The 17,858-nt window shown below is 26.5% G+C and overlaps 2 protein-coding genes across 7 annotated transcripts; one reads left to right on the top strand and one right to left on the bottom strand.

The window, feature by feature from the left end:
• Positions 1–1,363: 1,363 nt before the first annotated feature.
• Positions 1,364–4,309, bottom strand: LOC148203270 (uncharacterized). Of its 6 annotated transcripts, none has more exons than XR_015784231.1 (5): positions 3,994–4,309; positions 3,625–3,928; positions 3,399–3,489; positions 2,910–2,991; positions 1,364–1,598 (listed from the first exon to the last, which is right to left on the bottom strand). XR_015784231.1 is itself a non-coding variant. In XM_088106498.1 (4 exons), the coding sequence occupies exons 2-4, from the start codon at positions 3,820–3,822 to the stop codon at positions 1,591–1,593; spliced, it is 297 nt and encodes a 98-aa protein (XP_087962624.1). In that variant the 5' UTR covers positions 3,823–3,928; positions 3,994–4,309; the 3' UTR covers positions 1,364–1,590. The 6 variants fall into 6 exon arrangements, 3 of the variants coding, with proteins under 3 accessions (XP_087962624.1, XP_087962625.1, XP_087962623.1); XR_015784229.1 differs by lacking the exon at positions 2,910–2,991 and adding an exon at positions 1,965–2,103; XR_015784230.1 differs by lacking the exon at positions 1,364–1,598 and adding an exon at positions 1,841–2,103.
• Positions 4,310–11,119: 6,810 nt separating this feature from the next.
• LOC124831054 (beta-galactosidase 15) lies at positions 11,120–15,426 on the top strand. The gene is made up of 17 exons (XM_088107575.1): positions 11,120–11,281; positions 11,380–11,588; positions 11,659–11,725; positions 11,819–11,911; positions 12,069–12,212; positions 12,294–12,382; positions 12,475–12,580; positions 12,877–12,964; positions 13,056–13,177; positions 13,262–13,423; positions 13,515–13,708; positions 13,795–13,898; positions 14,008–14,117; positions 14,220–14,453; positions 14,549–14,763; positions 14,875–15,151; positions 15,237–15,426. Exons 1-17 carry the CDS (start codon positions 11,120–11,122, stop codon positions 15,342–15,344), a joined length of 2,484 nt encoding a protein of 827 aa, XP_087963701.1. The 3' UTR covers positions 15,345–15,426.
• Positions 15,427–17,858: the final 2,432 nt, after the last annotated feature.

The raw sequence follows: 17,858 nt of genomic DNA, 5'->3' as shown, positions 1-17,858 counted from the left end.
GTGAATATTTGTTTATAAATTGTAAAATATGTACGGTAACAAATATGTGAAAAAATTAGTGACTTCAAATCGGATACAATCTAGTTAGAATTGATTCATCCTACAACAAGCTCTTTTCACCTACAATTTCGATTTTCAACGTCTCCACTTCTAATATCTTCATTTTTTTAATCTTGTTCACAACTGAATCAAGTAGTGAAATGATTTATAAGTGGAATAGGTTACATGTTTATGTATTATGTTTGGTTCCTTTTCTATCTCGAACCTCGTTTTGATGTCCACTTTCTATTGTAAAATGTTAATTGTATTTAGATAAAACTGATATTTCATCCAAAAATTACTTTAAATCTGACTAAACCATGGAGGATTGAAAATCTCATCACTTCTTTAAATTATCATTTTAAATATTTCAAAACGAACATAATTTAACTCCTAAATTTGTCTCCAAATATATTATTTATCAGTTAATTCTATTCAAACAAACACAGTGTGAAATATGTGAATGTTGTAACGAAATTATTTAAGTTTAGAATATTATAAAGTAAAGTTATACTTTCTTAATTATAGTTACATTTAGGTTTTTAAAATTTCTTTTTCGATAAGTGAGTTCATATAACATGTTATTATTAACATTGTATAATGAATTATTGTTTACTAGACATAATCGTGCTTTGTAATTATTAAATTGTTTTTATTATTTATCCCTTAGCAAAATTAGTGGCAAAAAGTTATCAAAGGAGGAACATGAAATTACACAATGTTCTTAACTTAAGTAATAAGATATGTCAACTATTAACGAAAAATTTTGTTATCAGAATACTTAATGAAAAGCTAGACATAACTTACAAATTATTTAAAACAAAATTAATTTGTAAACGAAAAGAAAACTTTGTAGAAACTTAAATTTCACTATTTTTTCTAAAATCGATTAAACAATGTTTATATTTAACAGGATGCTGAAAATAATTCACAATCTTTTTTCACTAGTGCAAAAAAGGTTTTTTATACCTCTTAAAAAAGGCTTTTTATACCTATTTTTGAGTAGGTATAGAAGTAAGGGGTATAGAAAGTTTTCCATTTTTTATACCTGCTATAGAATTGGTGTAGAAAGTTTTACTTTTATGCCTGTTCTATTTATAATAGGTATAAAAATATGATATTTACACTAGAGAAAAAAACTTTTTTTATACCTGGTGCTAGAATAGGTATAAAAATCTCACTTTTATACCTGCTGGTACTATAACCGGTGTAAAAAATGATGCTTTTTTTTAAAATATTTGATTTGTATGTACTACTATCGATATTCATACCTACATAAAATTCAATCCCAGAATACAATTTAAATAATCAATAACAAGTAAAATAATCAATATTATTTCAATTAATAACACATCAAAATATAATATTTACCTAACAAAGTTCCTAAATATATTTACCTAACATAGTTACTTAATATAGTTACACATAAAATAGTTCCTAAATTCAAAATGTAATATTGAAATATCTAATCATTTACAAATGATTAAAAAAAAATGCAGTCAACTGCTCCGAACATCCTTTATGACATGTTGCTCCATTGGAAATGTGTCATCAAATATCTACACAACAAATACGTTGAGTCAAGTTATAAAATTAATGGCTTAATATCTTAATTATAATATTAATGGCTTAATAATAAGTTACCAATTTGTTTTTTTTAAACCTGTAGGTGCATTCAAATAATCATGTTAGGAACCTATTTACTACTCTTTGGATGGTACAAAAATCAAGTCGGTCAAATTCAGGGACATAAATTTATAATAATGTGATTTTAATAGAAAATAATTGTCAAAATATGATATCACATTCAACAGGACATAATATGGCCTTCACTAGGATAGGTAATATTAATTCACATAAAAAAAAATTAAACTGTCCTTCACTAGGATAGGTAATATTAGTTCACATAAACAGATTGGAAGTACCAAAACAACAAGCCTACAAAGGAAGAGATTGGCGCAACCAGATATTACAAATCTGCACTTCCAAAACCAAAACAACAAGCCTACAAAGGAAGAGATTGGCGCAACCAGATATTACAAATCTGCACTTCCAAAACAGGCCCTGCACAACTAAACACATCATCCAAGCAAAAGGAAACATGCCACAAAGTAAAACAAACCATACATGATAGCTTGGGCAAAGAATGCTTCTTTGTGTCAAGAATCCTTACAGTTTAAAAATGTCTTAAAAAAGAAGAAAAAAAATTAGAAAATACAAATTAACCCTTTTGTGGTTCTTATTCTAATAATTGGCATGAAAAATTATACCTACTTGAGTGACAGAATAAAAATACATGAAAAATTATACATATCTTAGCAGGGGATGCAATTAATAAAGTTCATGGACCATTTTTTCCAGTTTCTTTGATTTATTATTTGATGAGATACAAGAGGTGTGTTGTGTCATCAACTTAATTATGTGAAAATTTCTTCTATACTCATCTTTATCTTTTTTTAGGTAGTTTTCGGTGTTTAGCTAGACTTTGATGATTCAACTGGGACAGACAATATCTCAAAAAGTATTTCAAGTTGGGATCAATAAAAGTTTAAGAGTACATGGTACATGTACATGATTGTTTCTTTATAATTTCATGTTCTTCCTCTTCTGTAGTTATATTCCCTTACTAACGCGTGACACATGTAACTAAATAACAATTTTATACCAAATTAATCAAAGGAAAAACTATGGAAAGCAAAGGAAAAAGGCCCCTGCTTCAGCTGTTGTTTTACATAATTTTTTCCACTATCACTAAACATCAAAGAATTTTAATAGCCACAATTTTCAAATTAAAAGGAAAATAATAACATCTAGGCAGCAAAAATCAGTAATGTTACTATCACCATAGCATCACAATGAATTTCATTCACCTTAACATTCCAACCAACATTTCACGGCAAAAACCAGCGGCTTTAATTCCTTCTGCTAGCAACATATTACCTGCTCTTCAAGCTTTACGAAACCATATTTCACAAAAAATGTTATTAAGATCATTGCTTCATATACCAACTGAATCCCTCACAACACAATCACTGACCTAAAACCATTCACTCAGGGATTACAGTAAAAAAACATTCTAGTCATTTCGTAGCTTATAGCTAAGTAGATATCAAAATAAAGTCTACATCTTCCACAACCATTGGCTACTTGATATTGCACAGAGAGTCACAGAATTACACAAATTCATTATAAAATCTCCAATTTCTACCGAAAGTCTTCATAAGCACATGAAAATAGCACACACAAAAAACTAAGTCATGTAATTACATCAAATATATGCTGAAAAGAAATTGAGGAGAAAAAAAATCAATCATTCAAATTCAAGGGACAATAAACAAATATATCCATCCAACACATACCTTTTGGAAATAAGTTCCCAATAACTCTGGATAAATTACAACGTCCCAAACTCAATGTCCTAAAACCCCTTTGGCACACTCCTTCATATACCTGAGATTTATCCAAAATAAATCAACCAAACATAACAAAATTGCATCAAAGTAGGCAGAGAAAACGTATGAAAATTCGAAGTTGGATAATGAATGGCAAATCAAGGGGCGAGAGAGATGAAGGGTTGATCAATACAGGTTCGGCGTCAGCATGACAGATGAATTTAGCGGGCAGCGATCGGAGGAGACTAACATCATCCTGAAGCTGCTTCATACTCACGAGGATCCCATCGATAGCGTCGCGGCACCAGAGGCGAAAGTCAGACAAAAACTGATTGTTCCTACTTCGAGCTGTGTGAAGCTTCTTCGCAGGCTCACCGATGTTCATGTGCATGTCCTTTTTGTCAACTCTCCAATTGAACTCTCCATTCTCAATGCGCCTCTCTATTTCCTCTAAACCTTCGAGAATGGAGTTTTTGTCGCTCGCACTTTATCAAACCCTAAACAAAGAACAGTGAGTGTTTAGCTGAGCCTTGAATTGGAAGAGTGAAAGATTGTGACTGACCTAGTGAGCAATCGACGCATGCGCTCTTCTTCCATTTTATGCCTTGCTTGTAGAGTCGTTTGTCGAAGGAGATCGACTCCGTAAACCTCTCCACGACGTCAGTTACGCCTTCTTAGAACTACTTCCATCTCCACTACAAGAGCAACCACAACCCACCGAAGCAACAAATGCCAACATAACCTGATGCATCCATGAGCATAGCCACAATTGCTATAGAAGAGAGAGAAAGGAATCGTAGAGAGAAAGATGGAGAAGAGAAAAGTGAATCGAGAAAAAGGTTTTAGAATAGAATCTCAAAATTTTTATACCGATTATATTATCTGACCGGTGTAGAAATTAACAACGTTTATACCTAATATAAGTTTAATAGGTATGGAAAAAATAATTTTTTACACCTATCTCGAGGATAACCGGTACAAAATACTTATTTATTATTTTTTATTCCTGTTCTTAGTATAATAGGTATAAAAAAATTTATTTTATTTACGATACTGCCATCGTATTAATTTTTATACCTAATAAATTTTTAACAGGTTTAAAAAATGGGTATAAAAAATATATTTTGCACTAGTGTTTTTTTCTACAAACGTAGAACGATATACATAAAAGACCAACATATTCCGTCACTGTCCATAATAAAAATTTTCTCAAACAAGAATACTTAACAAATTACATTGGTTTAAGTTTGTGATGCAAAACATGTGTCACATTATTCGAATATTAAATAATGATATAAATTAAATTTTTTTGTAATTTTTTTACATGATATAAAAATTGAATAAATTAGTATAAGTTTCAATGTGTAAAAATTGTTTTTATTGTGAGCTGATATAGCCGAGTGATGTTATACAAACATTGAGAGATAGTTTTGTTTGAGGTCATTTTAGTAGAGCTCAATTTTGTGAATGCTTTAGTGTTAAGCGACATCCTTGAGTGTCATCTTGCACTGCAAATCTAAAACAATTTATTTTCAAGATGTTAGGCTACAAAAGGATGTCGTTGAGCGGGGAATTTTGTGAGAAGAATGGCGCTGAGCACCATGGATAGCATTGAACACCATCTTTTGTGAGAATTTTTGTGCTAGACACCACCTGAGCGCTAGTGTGTATGTTAGAAATTTTCTTCTTCTTTGACTATTTAAAGTAGATTTATAATGTTGCATGTATGTTTACGAGTGTTATAGTGTTTTATGAATGTGATGATATTATGGTGAATATGTTTGGTAATTATGTTGAAGGGATTTCAACGAAAAAAATTCTTAATGGTGATAATTTTAATGTATGCATTGACATATATTATTCAATACAGGGGTGTTATGATTAGAGCTGTCAAATGAGCCCCTTTAATAAGATTTGGCCCTAGCCCATGTGGGTTGGGGCCAAAAAAGCCCACAGGGCCAAAAAAACTTTTTATTAAAAAAGCCCACAGGGCTAAAAACCCCTAAAGCCCTATAGGCCAGGGCCAGCCCATGGGCTTTCCTTTTTACAAAATTTAACGTCTAAAAACATAATATCATCATACAAGTAATCACAAATCATATGTATTTTTTATCCAGCTTTCATTTTATCTTTGTTAGTAATAACTTATAACCATAATTGATTCATGTATAATTATATTTTTTACCAATAAAATTAATTTTCTACTTCATAACTGTTTCTATATTAATTAGTTTAATAATAATGCTTTTATACAATTATTCCTTAATTTCCAAATTTTGTTTTGATAATTTTTTCATCTTAATTTTGGTTTGTAAATTTGACGGTTCAGAGATATCTACATAAAATAGGTTTAAAAGTTAAAAAATTTAATTTAATATGTAAAATTTTGATGGACTAACGAATTTATTTATAGATGGTAATCTATTTTATCACTAGTTTAAATCAATATCATTCGATTAAGATTTGTGATCAAAATTACATTATTTTTAATTGGTGTAAAACATGTTAAAATTTTGACTTAATAACTTTTTAACTTTTTAAATTTTCCAAATTTAATAAAATTAATATTTATTATTTACAAAGTTATATAATTCTTTTAAAAAAAATTTTATGAAACGTATTATTTAGTCATTTACATCAATTTATATATTTTTATGTCTTTTTCATATATTTTATATTATATTCATTTGTCTTTTTTATTAGTTTCTTATTAAGAGACATTGATGTAATTTATTTATTATTATAATTTTTATAATTTTTATTTATTTTATATGTTAATAATTAAATACAATAATAATTTTAATTTTAGTATTATAAATTATAACATTATATTTATTTAAAAATATTGTATCTATTATTTAATTATTTTTTATTACAATCGGCTCAATTATGATAAATAATTCAATAAAAACGATCTTTGTTGGATAAAGATAAGTATGATTTTAAAATATTAATTTAATCTAAAAGGTTAGAAAAAAATTATTATTTTATAACCACTAGGATTACATCTAGATCTTGTATACTAACATATATGATATTTATAAGAATTTTGCCTAACAAGGATTTTCACTAAAAAGTTAGTTCTTTTATTACGTGAAATTAATTTTAAACTTTACAAAGTTTGTGGTTTAATTTTTTAATGTATATATATCTATACAAAACATTCAACAAAAGAATTTTATATGACAAACTATAAAAAATAAAAATTGTACACCGATATTAAAAATTTATCCAATCAGTAGATTTGAATTTAAAATCTATCCATAATTAATATTTCAAATATTTATATAGATATTAGAATTCGATTATTGAAAAATCGAATTTTCAACTGTTACTTTTATAATTTATTTTTTGAAATATTTTTCATTTTCTTTTAAATAAAAATAATAATAAAAATTTTCTTTTTTAACTTTCCAAAATAATAAAATTATATATTTAAAATATACTTATAATTAAAAAATCATTTTAAATAAGTTTTAATAAAATCAATATTTATACATTTATATTTAATTAAAAAGATATTAAATATCATGTAAATTTTGAAAATTATTGAACTTGTAAAGTAAATAAAAGAAATAACTAAAAAAACATTAAAAGTGAATTAATTTAGTTTGGGGGCTAGCCCCATCCTAACCCTACCCCAGCCCACTTTATGTGGGGCTTTAGGGGTTGGGGCTTTTAAAAAGCCCCCTATTAAGGGGGTTAGAAAATTGGGGCTTGATTTTAGAAGGGGTTAGGGTCAACCCATGGGCTAGGGGCTCAAATGACACCTCTAGTTATGATACTTTAATAACCATTCATACTCAAGTAGAGTTGAATGTGTTATGTCGTGAAGAGTAGTAAAAAATCTTAGTTTATGAATTTTGTCTGGTTCAAGACGTGAAGGGAGTTAACCTTGTTTTTGGTTGGATGATAACTCCTTTAGGTTACAGCTACAAAGCCTAGAAACCATCACAGATGCATATCTCTCGTGAATTTCGATATCAAGGACGTGTATCCTAATAATTTAATTTAGTGTCAAATCTTGTGAGAAAACATATAATTTATGGTATCTTATCTATGCTTGCTTAGCTTGTATTTAGTTTAAATATTTTATGATAAATTTTGTGTTTTGTTATTCTTTTACTGTTATCATTTTACCATGTGAGTATACGATGATGTATGTAATTATACTCTTTTAACAGAAAGCGAAAATGTTACTAAATAATTCTATAGTTTTCTTGTTGTTTTTTATACAAAATTCTTTCTTTTTAAAACTAACTCAAATAATATGTAATTAATGTATATTACTATAGTTATTATAATAAATAATTATATTAATATCACCTATAATTTTTTATTGTCGCATTATCAATTTTATAATATTTTATTTAATAATTTTATGACATACTATAACTTACTATAGCAAAAGAATTATTAGCTTGGAGTTGTAATAAGCAACTCTTTAAGAAAATAGGTCTCTTCTATCTTTTTTTCTCTCAGCCGGCCATCAAATAAGCTGCAAGTTCCCACATGTCAATGCATATCTAGACATTGTGTCGATTTTCACATTTTTATTTTTAATTAAAAATTAAATTACAAATAAATTAAATATAATTTAAAATACATGTGTAAGAATATTTGTACAAGGGAATGTAGTACTATTATTGAGTCATAGTTCAAGATAAATTTTTGAGTTGATATTTCGGGTAGCTATTGAGAAAGAGTAGAGACATAACACAGACTACTTTTTATTTATTTATTTATATTTATAATGTTCAAAATTATATAATTGATCTTTTATTATTTTTATATTTATTTTTATAATGTTCAAAATTATATTATTCGAAAATATTATTTATATTTGTAATGTTATAATTTTATCCATCTTCTATTTTTTTAATTAATTTACAAATATATTTATCATAAATAAAAATAAAAATAAAAATAAATAAATAAATAAAATTTATGTAATTATCTTATTATAATTTTTATTCTTAATAGATAAACATGAATGTAAGGCAGGTAATAAACTTGATGTTTGTTATTATCCACTGCAGAAAATTTATGTCTGTTTCTAAGATAAAGATGCATTTGTGTAGAACAAAAGGAAGCCAAAATTTGATATATTTTGAAAGATTTAAGGTATAAAGTTTTTGTTTAATGAAATCAATTCTTCATACTGAAATCAAGGTACAAATTAATGCGGTAATATACCACGGTCTTCAAATTTCAACAATTTCTAGAAGCAAAATTTAAGTATGTTTTAGTCTACATGAAAACATGTCATATCAAAATAGAAAATATTGGCTTGATGTTATTATATTTAAGATAAAACATGACACATTTATAAAAAAAAATTGTTTGAGCCAACAACAATTCATTCATATATCAATATAAGTTTTTTTAACACATTACCATTCTTCTTTAATTTAAAATCATAGTTATATATATATATATATATATATATATATATATATATATATATATATATATATATATATATATATATATTAGATTAAGTAGAGTACTCTGAGTATCCTAATCTCCTTGGACAGCTACGCACATATATGTAATAAAATAAAATTAAACTAAATATTATATAGCACCAATATTATATATGAGAAAACTTTTCTAATTTATAAATAGATTTAAAAACTTACCGCTATTCCACAATTTTATATATATATATATATATATATATATATATATATATATATATATATATATATATATATATATATATATATATATATTATTGTATGAAAAATAAAAACAAGATATCAAAGTTACTTGTTCAGTTTTTTTTTATCTTGGGTGTAATATCTCGTTTTTATTTCTCATGATATAATGTTATCTATCTTTGTGCCGAAAAATGATTCAATATATTGAAAGATTTTATGTATAAGAAAAAAGTAATAGTTTTTAAACATATACTTTATTCCCATAAAAAAAATGTTTTAATTTTCATTCTTATAACTTTTTTGTACTTCTATAGTCTTTTAAGTTTTGAAATCATAGCTTTAACAATAACAAAAATTTGTTAATTTCCAAACTTATTAATTTGAAATCATTTTTGTCCCATTAACTAACTTTAAAACAAGAGTCATTATAATCCATCCTTTTTTTTCTAAACAAAAATCAATATTTATGTTTTCTAAAAGATATAATAATTAATTAATAGAAATAATAGGATTTTAATTTTAATTAGTAATATTATAAGTTTAAATTTTGTTTTAGAATTCATAGAATTATGTAGTTGAAGTGGTTGTTTATTTTACATAAGTCAAAGGAAAAGTTTTCTCCCCGATTGACTTGTATAAGAATAAAAAAAAGTGACTTGTTTCCTGTAATAAATAAAAAAAGAATGTACCACTGGTTATTTTTCTTAAGAAAAACTATGGTTATTTTTGTTATTGTAAAAAAAACTATTGAAATTGAATTATTTGTAATTAAATAAGTTAAACCGAGCCTTTGGTGTTTAAAGTAAATCGATAATTACAATATTGAAGTTTTATTCTCTAGTCCTATGATATAGAAACAAAAATTTGGTATCTAAAATGAGTTTCAACCAATACTTAGTTTCTAGATTAAAAGGCTCATCTTTTAGATTACTTAATATAATTAATTAATTTGTTATATGTTGTTAATCTAGTTAATATTTCCTCAAAATGTTAGGATATTATTTTAATTCAATGATCTATGGTACATCTTTATCTATATAAACAGAATTATTTTTCATAATTTTCTATAATATTAAGTGTATACAATTTACTATTAATTTTATTTTAATTAATATAATTATTTTTAAAATTTTATATTATTTTTTTGTTACTATTTTTTAAAAATATATTTTTTTATAAATTTAATAGTAATAAAAATAATTAACTTTTTTTTATATTTTTATAATCAAAATAAAAGTGGACAAGCTCACAGAAGCACTCTTCACATGTATTTCAACCACTATATGATAATAATAATAATAATGTGATTCTTTTCATATTAAAAAAAATATAGGATACCGTACTGTAATTCTTTTTATTTGAAAATTATATAATGTTAGAATAGTTTGTTTTAAGTCCTATCACAACTATATTTTCTTTTATTTTAAAACTATCATTTATTTTGAAATTATATACATTAAATTTTAAATCGTTAGGCATATTTTGAACTTTTGTACATTGTTAAAGATTTTAGATTTTAAATAATGTTTTGTTAGTGTCCCTATAAATGTTTAATTTTATAGGTTTTAAGAGTTTTTTAAACTGTTACAATATTTTGTATCGTTTCATATATATAAAAGAATGAATAATAATTTTTTAAACATATTATTTATTCTCATAAAACAAATATTTTAAATTTCTGTACTTGTTAATCTTTTTAAGTTTTAAAATCATTATTTTAATAATAATAACAGAAATTTGTTAACATCCAAGCTCACTAATTTGAAATCATTATTATTTCATTAACTAACTTTAAAAGAAAGTAAAGATAACAACTAAAAACATATCATCGGCCTTCCTGTTTTTTCCAAGACAAAATCCATATAGAGATTATAGTTAAGAGTATGTAACCACTAATAAGATAAAGATATAAGATTAACTAAAGAGTTAAGTAAACGTTTAGATCTCACCACAAAAATTGTTCTATATAAAGAGAGGTCATCTCTTCAAAATTCAGAAGAAAATTCAAATTCTACATACCTTGCCATGGCTTCGATGAAAGCTTTTGTGTTGAGTTTTTTTCTAAGTTTGTTGTTTTACAGTATCAATGGTGTTGAAGTGAGTCATGACGGAAGAGCCATCAAAATAGATGGAAAAAGGAGGGTTTTGATATCTGGATCAATTCACTATCCTAGAAGTACACCAGGGGTTGTTTAACACTTCAACATCATTCTTTATTTTCATCATGTCTAAGCATTATTCATATGATAATTATTTACTGACAATTTCTTTTTCATGAATGTTAGATGTGGCCTGATCTGATAAAGAAAGCAAAAGAAGGAGGGTTGGATGCTATTGAAACATACGTGTTTTGGAATGCACATGAACCTGTTCGTCGTCAATATGATTTTAGTGGCAGAAACGATCTCATTAGGTTTCTAAAGACCATTCAGGACGAAGGTCTTTATGCCGTTCTTCGTATTGGTCCCTATGTCTGTGCCGAATGGAATTATGGGTAATTAAATTCATCATCACTTTATTATATAATAACCTTTTTAACTAATTATGATATTTCATTTAATTAGAGGAATTCCTGTGTGGGTTTACAATCTACCTGGTGTCCACATTCGTACCTCAAATCAAGTATACATGGTACCATTTTATTTTTTTAAATATTTGTGGCTTTCTTTTTTACAGTTTATCATGTATATATCATAATTTTTTTAATTGATTTTGAATTGATAGAATGAAATGCAAAATTTCACTACTCTCATTGTGGACATGGTCAGAAAGGAGAAATTATTTGCCTCTCAAGGAGGTCCTATAATTATTTCTCAGGTAGCGTATTCGTTCGTTTATGTTTTTTAATATACATATATTCTCTATTTTTGTCATATTATATTATATAAATCTTGTTAAAAGTGATTATATCAAGGTTTATTATCTTTAAACTACGTATTTACTAATTAGTTTTGAATGATATATATAAACAAAGATTGAGAATGAATATGGGAATGTGATGTCGAGTTATGGAGATGCTGGAAAAGCTTATATAGATTGGTGTGCAAATATGGCTCAGTCCTTCAATATCGATGTTCCATGGATCATGTGCCAACAATCTGATGCCCCTCAACCAATGGTATTTTTTATTTATTTTATTTTTTTATTTTATTTTTAAAGGTTGATGCTAATATTTTTTTTTCTTATAATTGAATACTAGATAAATACTTGCAATGGTTGGTATTGTCACGACTTCACGCCCAATAATCCTAACAGTCCTAAGATGTGGACTGAAAATTGGGTTGGCTGGTAGGTTTAAACATATATATATATAATATGTAAACATTTTCCTCTTCAAAAATATTAGTAAATTGTTATTAAATTGGTTTTTCGATTTTCAGGTTCAAGAATTGGGGTGGCAAAGATCCACATAGAACTGCAGAAGATGTTGCCTATTCTGTGGCTAGGTTTTTTCAAACAGGTGGCACGTTCCAAAACTACTACATGGTAAATATATCAAACTCTAATTTGTAATTTTTCATCTCTTAGAATTGATAAGAGTTTTTTTTATGATAATTAAAGTAGTTGTTCTCGTGAAATATAACTTTTTTGGCAATTTAAATGACAAAGTAAAAAGATTCTTAAATTAACTATATATTAAAAATTTTGGCGTGTATTTTAAACAATAAAATAAAAAGAATAAAAATATTGCATATAATTTATTTTATGTTCAAATATTGTTATACGTAACAATATACAAAATAATATTTTTTATATGTATATAACTTTTTTTTAATTTTCAGTATCATGGTGGAACTAATTTTGGTAGAACCGCGGGAGGTCCATATATTACTACTACATATGATTACGATGCTCCTCTAGATGAATTCGGTATTCACATTTACTTTTATCTTCAATTACCATTTTTGTCTTTCTTTTCCCACCAAACATCAAGTTTCATGTTTTTTTTTGTAATTTGAAGGAAACATAGCCCAACCAAAATGGGGTCACCTCAAAGAACTTCATAAGATTCTGAAATCAATGGAGAATAGTCTTACTAATTATGGAAATGTATCTGAAGTTGATTTGGGTCACTCTGTTAAGGTAAATTAATACAAAAACACTTTAGAAATATCCCCACCATATTTTTGTTAAGTACTTATTATGGGACAAAATTTCACCTTGTAGGCTACTATGTATATGGCAAATGATTCATCAAGTTGCTTCTTGACTAACACCAACACCACCACTGATGCCATAGTAACATTCAGAGGAAACAAATATAATGTTCCTGCTTGGTCGGTCAGTCTTCTTCCTGATTGTCAAACCGAAGAATATAACACAGCCAAGGTATCATAACCTTTTATTTTCTTTTCTTAATATTAACAAAATGCTGCTTTATTTGTTCTTTATGATAAATTGTTATTTTTTTCATGAGTAGGTGAATGTCCAAACCTCTGTCATGATAAAGGGTAAAAACAAAGCAGAAGATGAACCAATAGCTTTGAATTGGGTGTGGAGAGCTGAGAATATTGATGATGCTCTCCTTGGCAAAGGAAATTTCTCTACAAATGGACTTGTTGATCAAAAAATAATTGCTTCTGATGCTAGTGATTATGTTTGGTACATGACAAGGTAAATACATTCTTAATTTAATTTCATATCTTTCGTTTCTCTCTATTCAAAAGTTTCTAACAAGTTTTTCTTTCCATGTTATATAGACTTGATCTTGATCAAAGTGATCCAGTTTTGTCAGATAATATGTCTCTTAGAATCAATGGCACTGGTCACGTAATTCATGCATTCGTTAATGGAGAACATATTGGTAATATTATCTATCTCTAATATGTTAATCATCACTTTCAATATTGTTCTTTGTTAACCAAAGTTGATTTAATTGAATAACATGGTTTATATTTTGGTGATGGTTTTAGGTTCCCATTGGGCTACATATGGTATCCGCAGTTATGAATTTGAGACTAAAATTAAGTTGATGCAAGGAAAGAATATTATCAGTCTCCTCAGTGTCACAGTTGGACTACAGGTATAGTGTTGTTAATAATAATACATTATATGATTCAGATTCAGTCATGGATAAAATTTTAACAATTGTCAATGATTTAATGTATGACAATATGTTCAATAGAACTATGGACCAAACTATGATAAATGGAGCGCTGGTCTCATTGGGCCCATTAGTGTAATAAGCAAAAAAGATGATGAAACTGTTGTCAAAGATCTATCCTCGAACAAATGGTCTTACAAGGTTGGGTTGCATGGTTGGGACAACAAATTCTTTCGTGAAGACTCTCCCTATGCTTCTGCTTCCAAATGGGAATCTAACTACTTGCCAACAAAGAGAATGTTGACTTGGTACAAGGTAAGTTGTTTTTCAATGGTATACAATTGGCACCCTCTTTAATTAAACTAATAATTAAAGTGATAACATTTTATGTTTTTTTTACAATTTTTTAGACCACTTTTAAAGCTCCTCTTGGGTCAGAGCCCCTTGTTGTGGATATGCAAGGAATGGGAAAAGGGTTTGCTTGGGTGAATGGCCATAATATTGGTCGTACATGGCCTAGTTATGATGCAGGTGAGGATGGTTGCAGTGATGATCCTTGTGACTACCGTGGTGAATATAGCGATAGAAAATGCGTTACCAATTGTGGCCAACCCACACAAAGATGGTTAGTTATATACATATATACATATATACATATATCCTATACACACATGATGTTTTTCTCTAATGTTAATTATTTGTTATAACATTTGATTCATTGTTTGAACTAATCTAGGTACCATGTTCCTCGCTCCTTTATTCAAGATGATGTAAACACATTGGTTTTGTTTGAGGAAATTGGTGGCAATCCATCTCTGGTGAATTTCCAAACCGTAGTTGTTGGGTCTGCTTGTGGAAACACTCACGAGAACAAGAGTTTGGAATTGTCTTGCCATGGACGTCCCATTTCGGATATAAAGTTTGCAAATTTTGGCAATCCAGAAGGTGAATGTGGCACATTTAAACAAGGAAGTTGTGAAAGCAAAAATGATGTTTTGTCCATTGTACATAATGTAAGTTTTTCATTCATTTTCATTTGGTTCTTTCTGATTATGGTTTGCATGAAATGATGAATTTATTCGTTATGGGATTTTGTAGGCATGTGTGGGCAAGGAATCGTGCATCATTGATGTTTCAGAAAACACTTTTGGAGTAACAAGTTGTGGAAATATTGTGAAGAGGCTCGCGGTGGAAGCAATTTGTTAGGATCTTTGATTTGAACATTAGTGAGTAAATAGACTAAGATGACTTAGTTTAGGTATTGTTTAGTTTTTTTTTTTAAGTTTTTGTTTTAAATTTGAAATTTCTAGAATTCATTTCATATTAATAAAATCTACCTTTGTTAAAATTTAACTTTTTTTAGTGTGGTAATTGTTGATTCCTAATTACTGTTTACGTATCATGAAAAAATGATGATGGTTAAAGAAAAATAGACACTTTCTAAGAAAGTATTGTTTAAGAAAAGGTGATTAATTTTATTAGTTGAATTAATTAATTTTCCATTTTGTAAAGTGTTTTGTTCGACTTTACTGTTTTGAAATTGAGCCATGTACGATCTTACTCTCACACAGGTAGAGCTAGGGATTGTCACCCAACTTTATGGTTTTTTTTTTATGAAAGATGTTAGGTTAGATTTTGTAAGTTTTAAATAATCCAAAAGCTTTTTTGTCTTTTCAACAAAATAATCAAGTACTCATATCAATAAAATAATTGAATTACTTCCTTTTAATTCCTCTATAATATTAATAGTTAACTTTAATTAATAATATCATAATCCAAATTTTGTTTTAGAAATATTCAGAATTAATTAGTTGAAATGGTGGTTTATTTTCAAATTACAAGTCAAAGGACAAATTTCATCTCCAATGAGTACTTATTTATAGGTCTATGAATAGATATCATATATTATTATATAAAGGATTCTTTATGTTCATGTTTTTTCAAATTTATTTGTTAAGTAATCGTTTTTTTTATCTACACTATTACGTGAAGAAGATTTTCTGTAAACATTTTTTTTTTAAATTTATCTTTTAATTAACCAATTTTTAACTTAAAATAATTATTTATCAGTTTTATCTTGTAAATAATCGTTTTCCCTAAATTTAATAATTTAATAATTTTTTATTTGACTATTTTTTAATATTTTTTTAATTAAAAAACTATCATAATAAAAACTCACCTATAAAATAAAATAAAACTATGCAATAAAATTGTAAAACTTAATAATATTTATCTTTTGATTATAATAATAATATTTTTTTTTATAAAAAAAAAGTACATATACACATCATATATGTATTTCCACTATTATAAATAAAATAAAAAGTGTTATTTGGGATAATAGAGTTCAAAATAACTTAAGAATCCACTACCTATTTTTGTAAACAAGTTTAAACTTCAATTGTTTTAAGAAAAACTATGGTTACTTTTGTTATTTTTTTTTACCCCATAATTACATTGTATTTTTGATGATAGATTTCAATATATTTAAATAACTTTATATTAAATTGAAATTATTTTTATTCTTTAAATAGTTTACTTAAAATTTTGGACAAAGAAATTAAATTTTTTTAAATGAAATTTTATTTCAAAACCATGTATTTCAAAATAAAAATTTATGAAATAATAATTAAATTTAATTATTGAAATATGTTTGTTTATGCATAATTTGTATTAAGAGGAAGTGCATAGTTGTAGAATTTTAATTTCCTTTTCTTTAATAAATTTTCAATTCTATTGTTTTTATTATTGAAAATCTTAATTATTTTTTTTTTATTTTTTCATCCAAACAACTATTTTCTTCTGAAAAAAATAAATTTACCAAATAAATTAATTATTCTTTTAAATTATTTTATTCAAACATGCTATTAAGAACATGAGTGTTGACTGAAGGTAAGGAAAGATAATCCTTTAAAGAAGTATTTGTTTGGCAGTGTCTCAATTTTTTTCTATTAGCAAACTTATATTATATATCTATAAACAGAGTATTTGGAGTATTTATATTATAAATATTATTTATAACAGAAAAGTTATAGATTTGTCGCTTAAATTATTGTTCCTCCCAATTCCCACCAAACTAACCACATTATATGCCTATGTTTATTTTTAAGTTACAATGCATATTTTGAATTTTTTAAATATTTTAGATTTTAATTAATGTTTTGTTTTTTGTGTATATAAATGCTTCATGTTGTAACATCCTAATTAAATAATCTAAAATACTATTAAGGAATTATCAAAGGTATAATACAATAGAACAATTAACAAAACATATAAAGTTTAGATTCAATTTTTTACACATAATCAAAAAAATCTAATTTTATATACAAAATCCTAATACAAAACTATGTACAAAAGGATCTCAAATACAACCAAGAGAAAAATAAAATAAATACTACAACTACACATCAGCATTATCTTCACCTAATGTTTGTTCCAGAGACATGTCACACCCTCTGTTCACACCCACCAAATGATCATCGTCAAAACACACAAATTCATAAGAATACACAAGCACAAGAACAAACAAACACGATAAGTTAGTGATACAAAAATAATCATATCATATATCTTAACATGTCATACATACATTACAATTAACATAAAGTAGATCAAACATTTTAATCATGTCAAAGACCTAGACTAGACTATCCGAATTTAGTATGAATGTCGAGCTATGACAATTTATGTACTTATGGTGACCTCTATTGCTTTGCAGAA

This window comes from Vigna umbellata, chromosome 2 (assembly GCF_029865625.1).
Source record: "Vigna umbellata cultivar VRB3 chromosome 2, Vumbellata_1.0, whole genome shotgun sequence".
NCBI lineage: Eukaryota > Viridiplantae > Streptophyta > Magnoliopsida > Fabales > Fabaceae > Vigna > Vigna umbellata.
The sequence above is the reverse complement of the archived record's forward strand: the minus strand, read 5'-3'. Positions and strand labels throughout refer to the sequence as shown.

Bases quoted from the DNA above. Each gene is read 5' to 3' on its own strand.
- LOC148203270 (XM_088106497.1), bottom strand. From the start codon at position 3,822: ATGCACATGAACATCGGTGAGCCTGCGAAGAAGCTTCACACAGCTCGA. The intron at 3,490-3,624 runs GTATTGATCAAC...GATAAATCTCAG, and splicing joins GTCATGCTGACGCCGAACCT to GTATATGAAGGAGTGTGCCA. The intron at 2,104-3,398 runs GTATGTGTTGGA...TTAGTTGTGCAG, and splicing joins TGGGAACTTATTTCCAAAAG to GGCCTGTTTTGGAAGTGCAG.
- LOC124831054 (XM_088107575.1), top strand. From the start codon at position 11,120: ATGGCTTCGATGAAAGCTTTTGTGTTGAGTTTTTTTCTAAGTTTGTTG. The intron at 12,213-12,293 runs GTATTTTTTATT...ATTGAATACTAG, and splicing joins CTGATGCCCCTCAACCAATG to ATAAATACTTGCAATGGTTG. The intron at 15,152-15,236 runs GTAAGTTTTTCA...GGGATTTTGTAG, and splicing joins TTTTGTCCATTGTACATAAT to GCATGTGTGGGCAAGGAATC.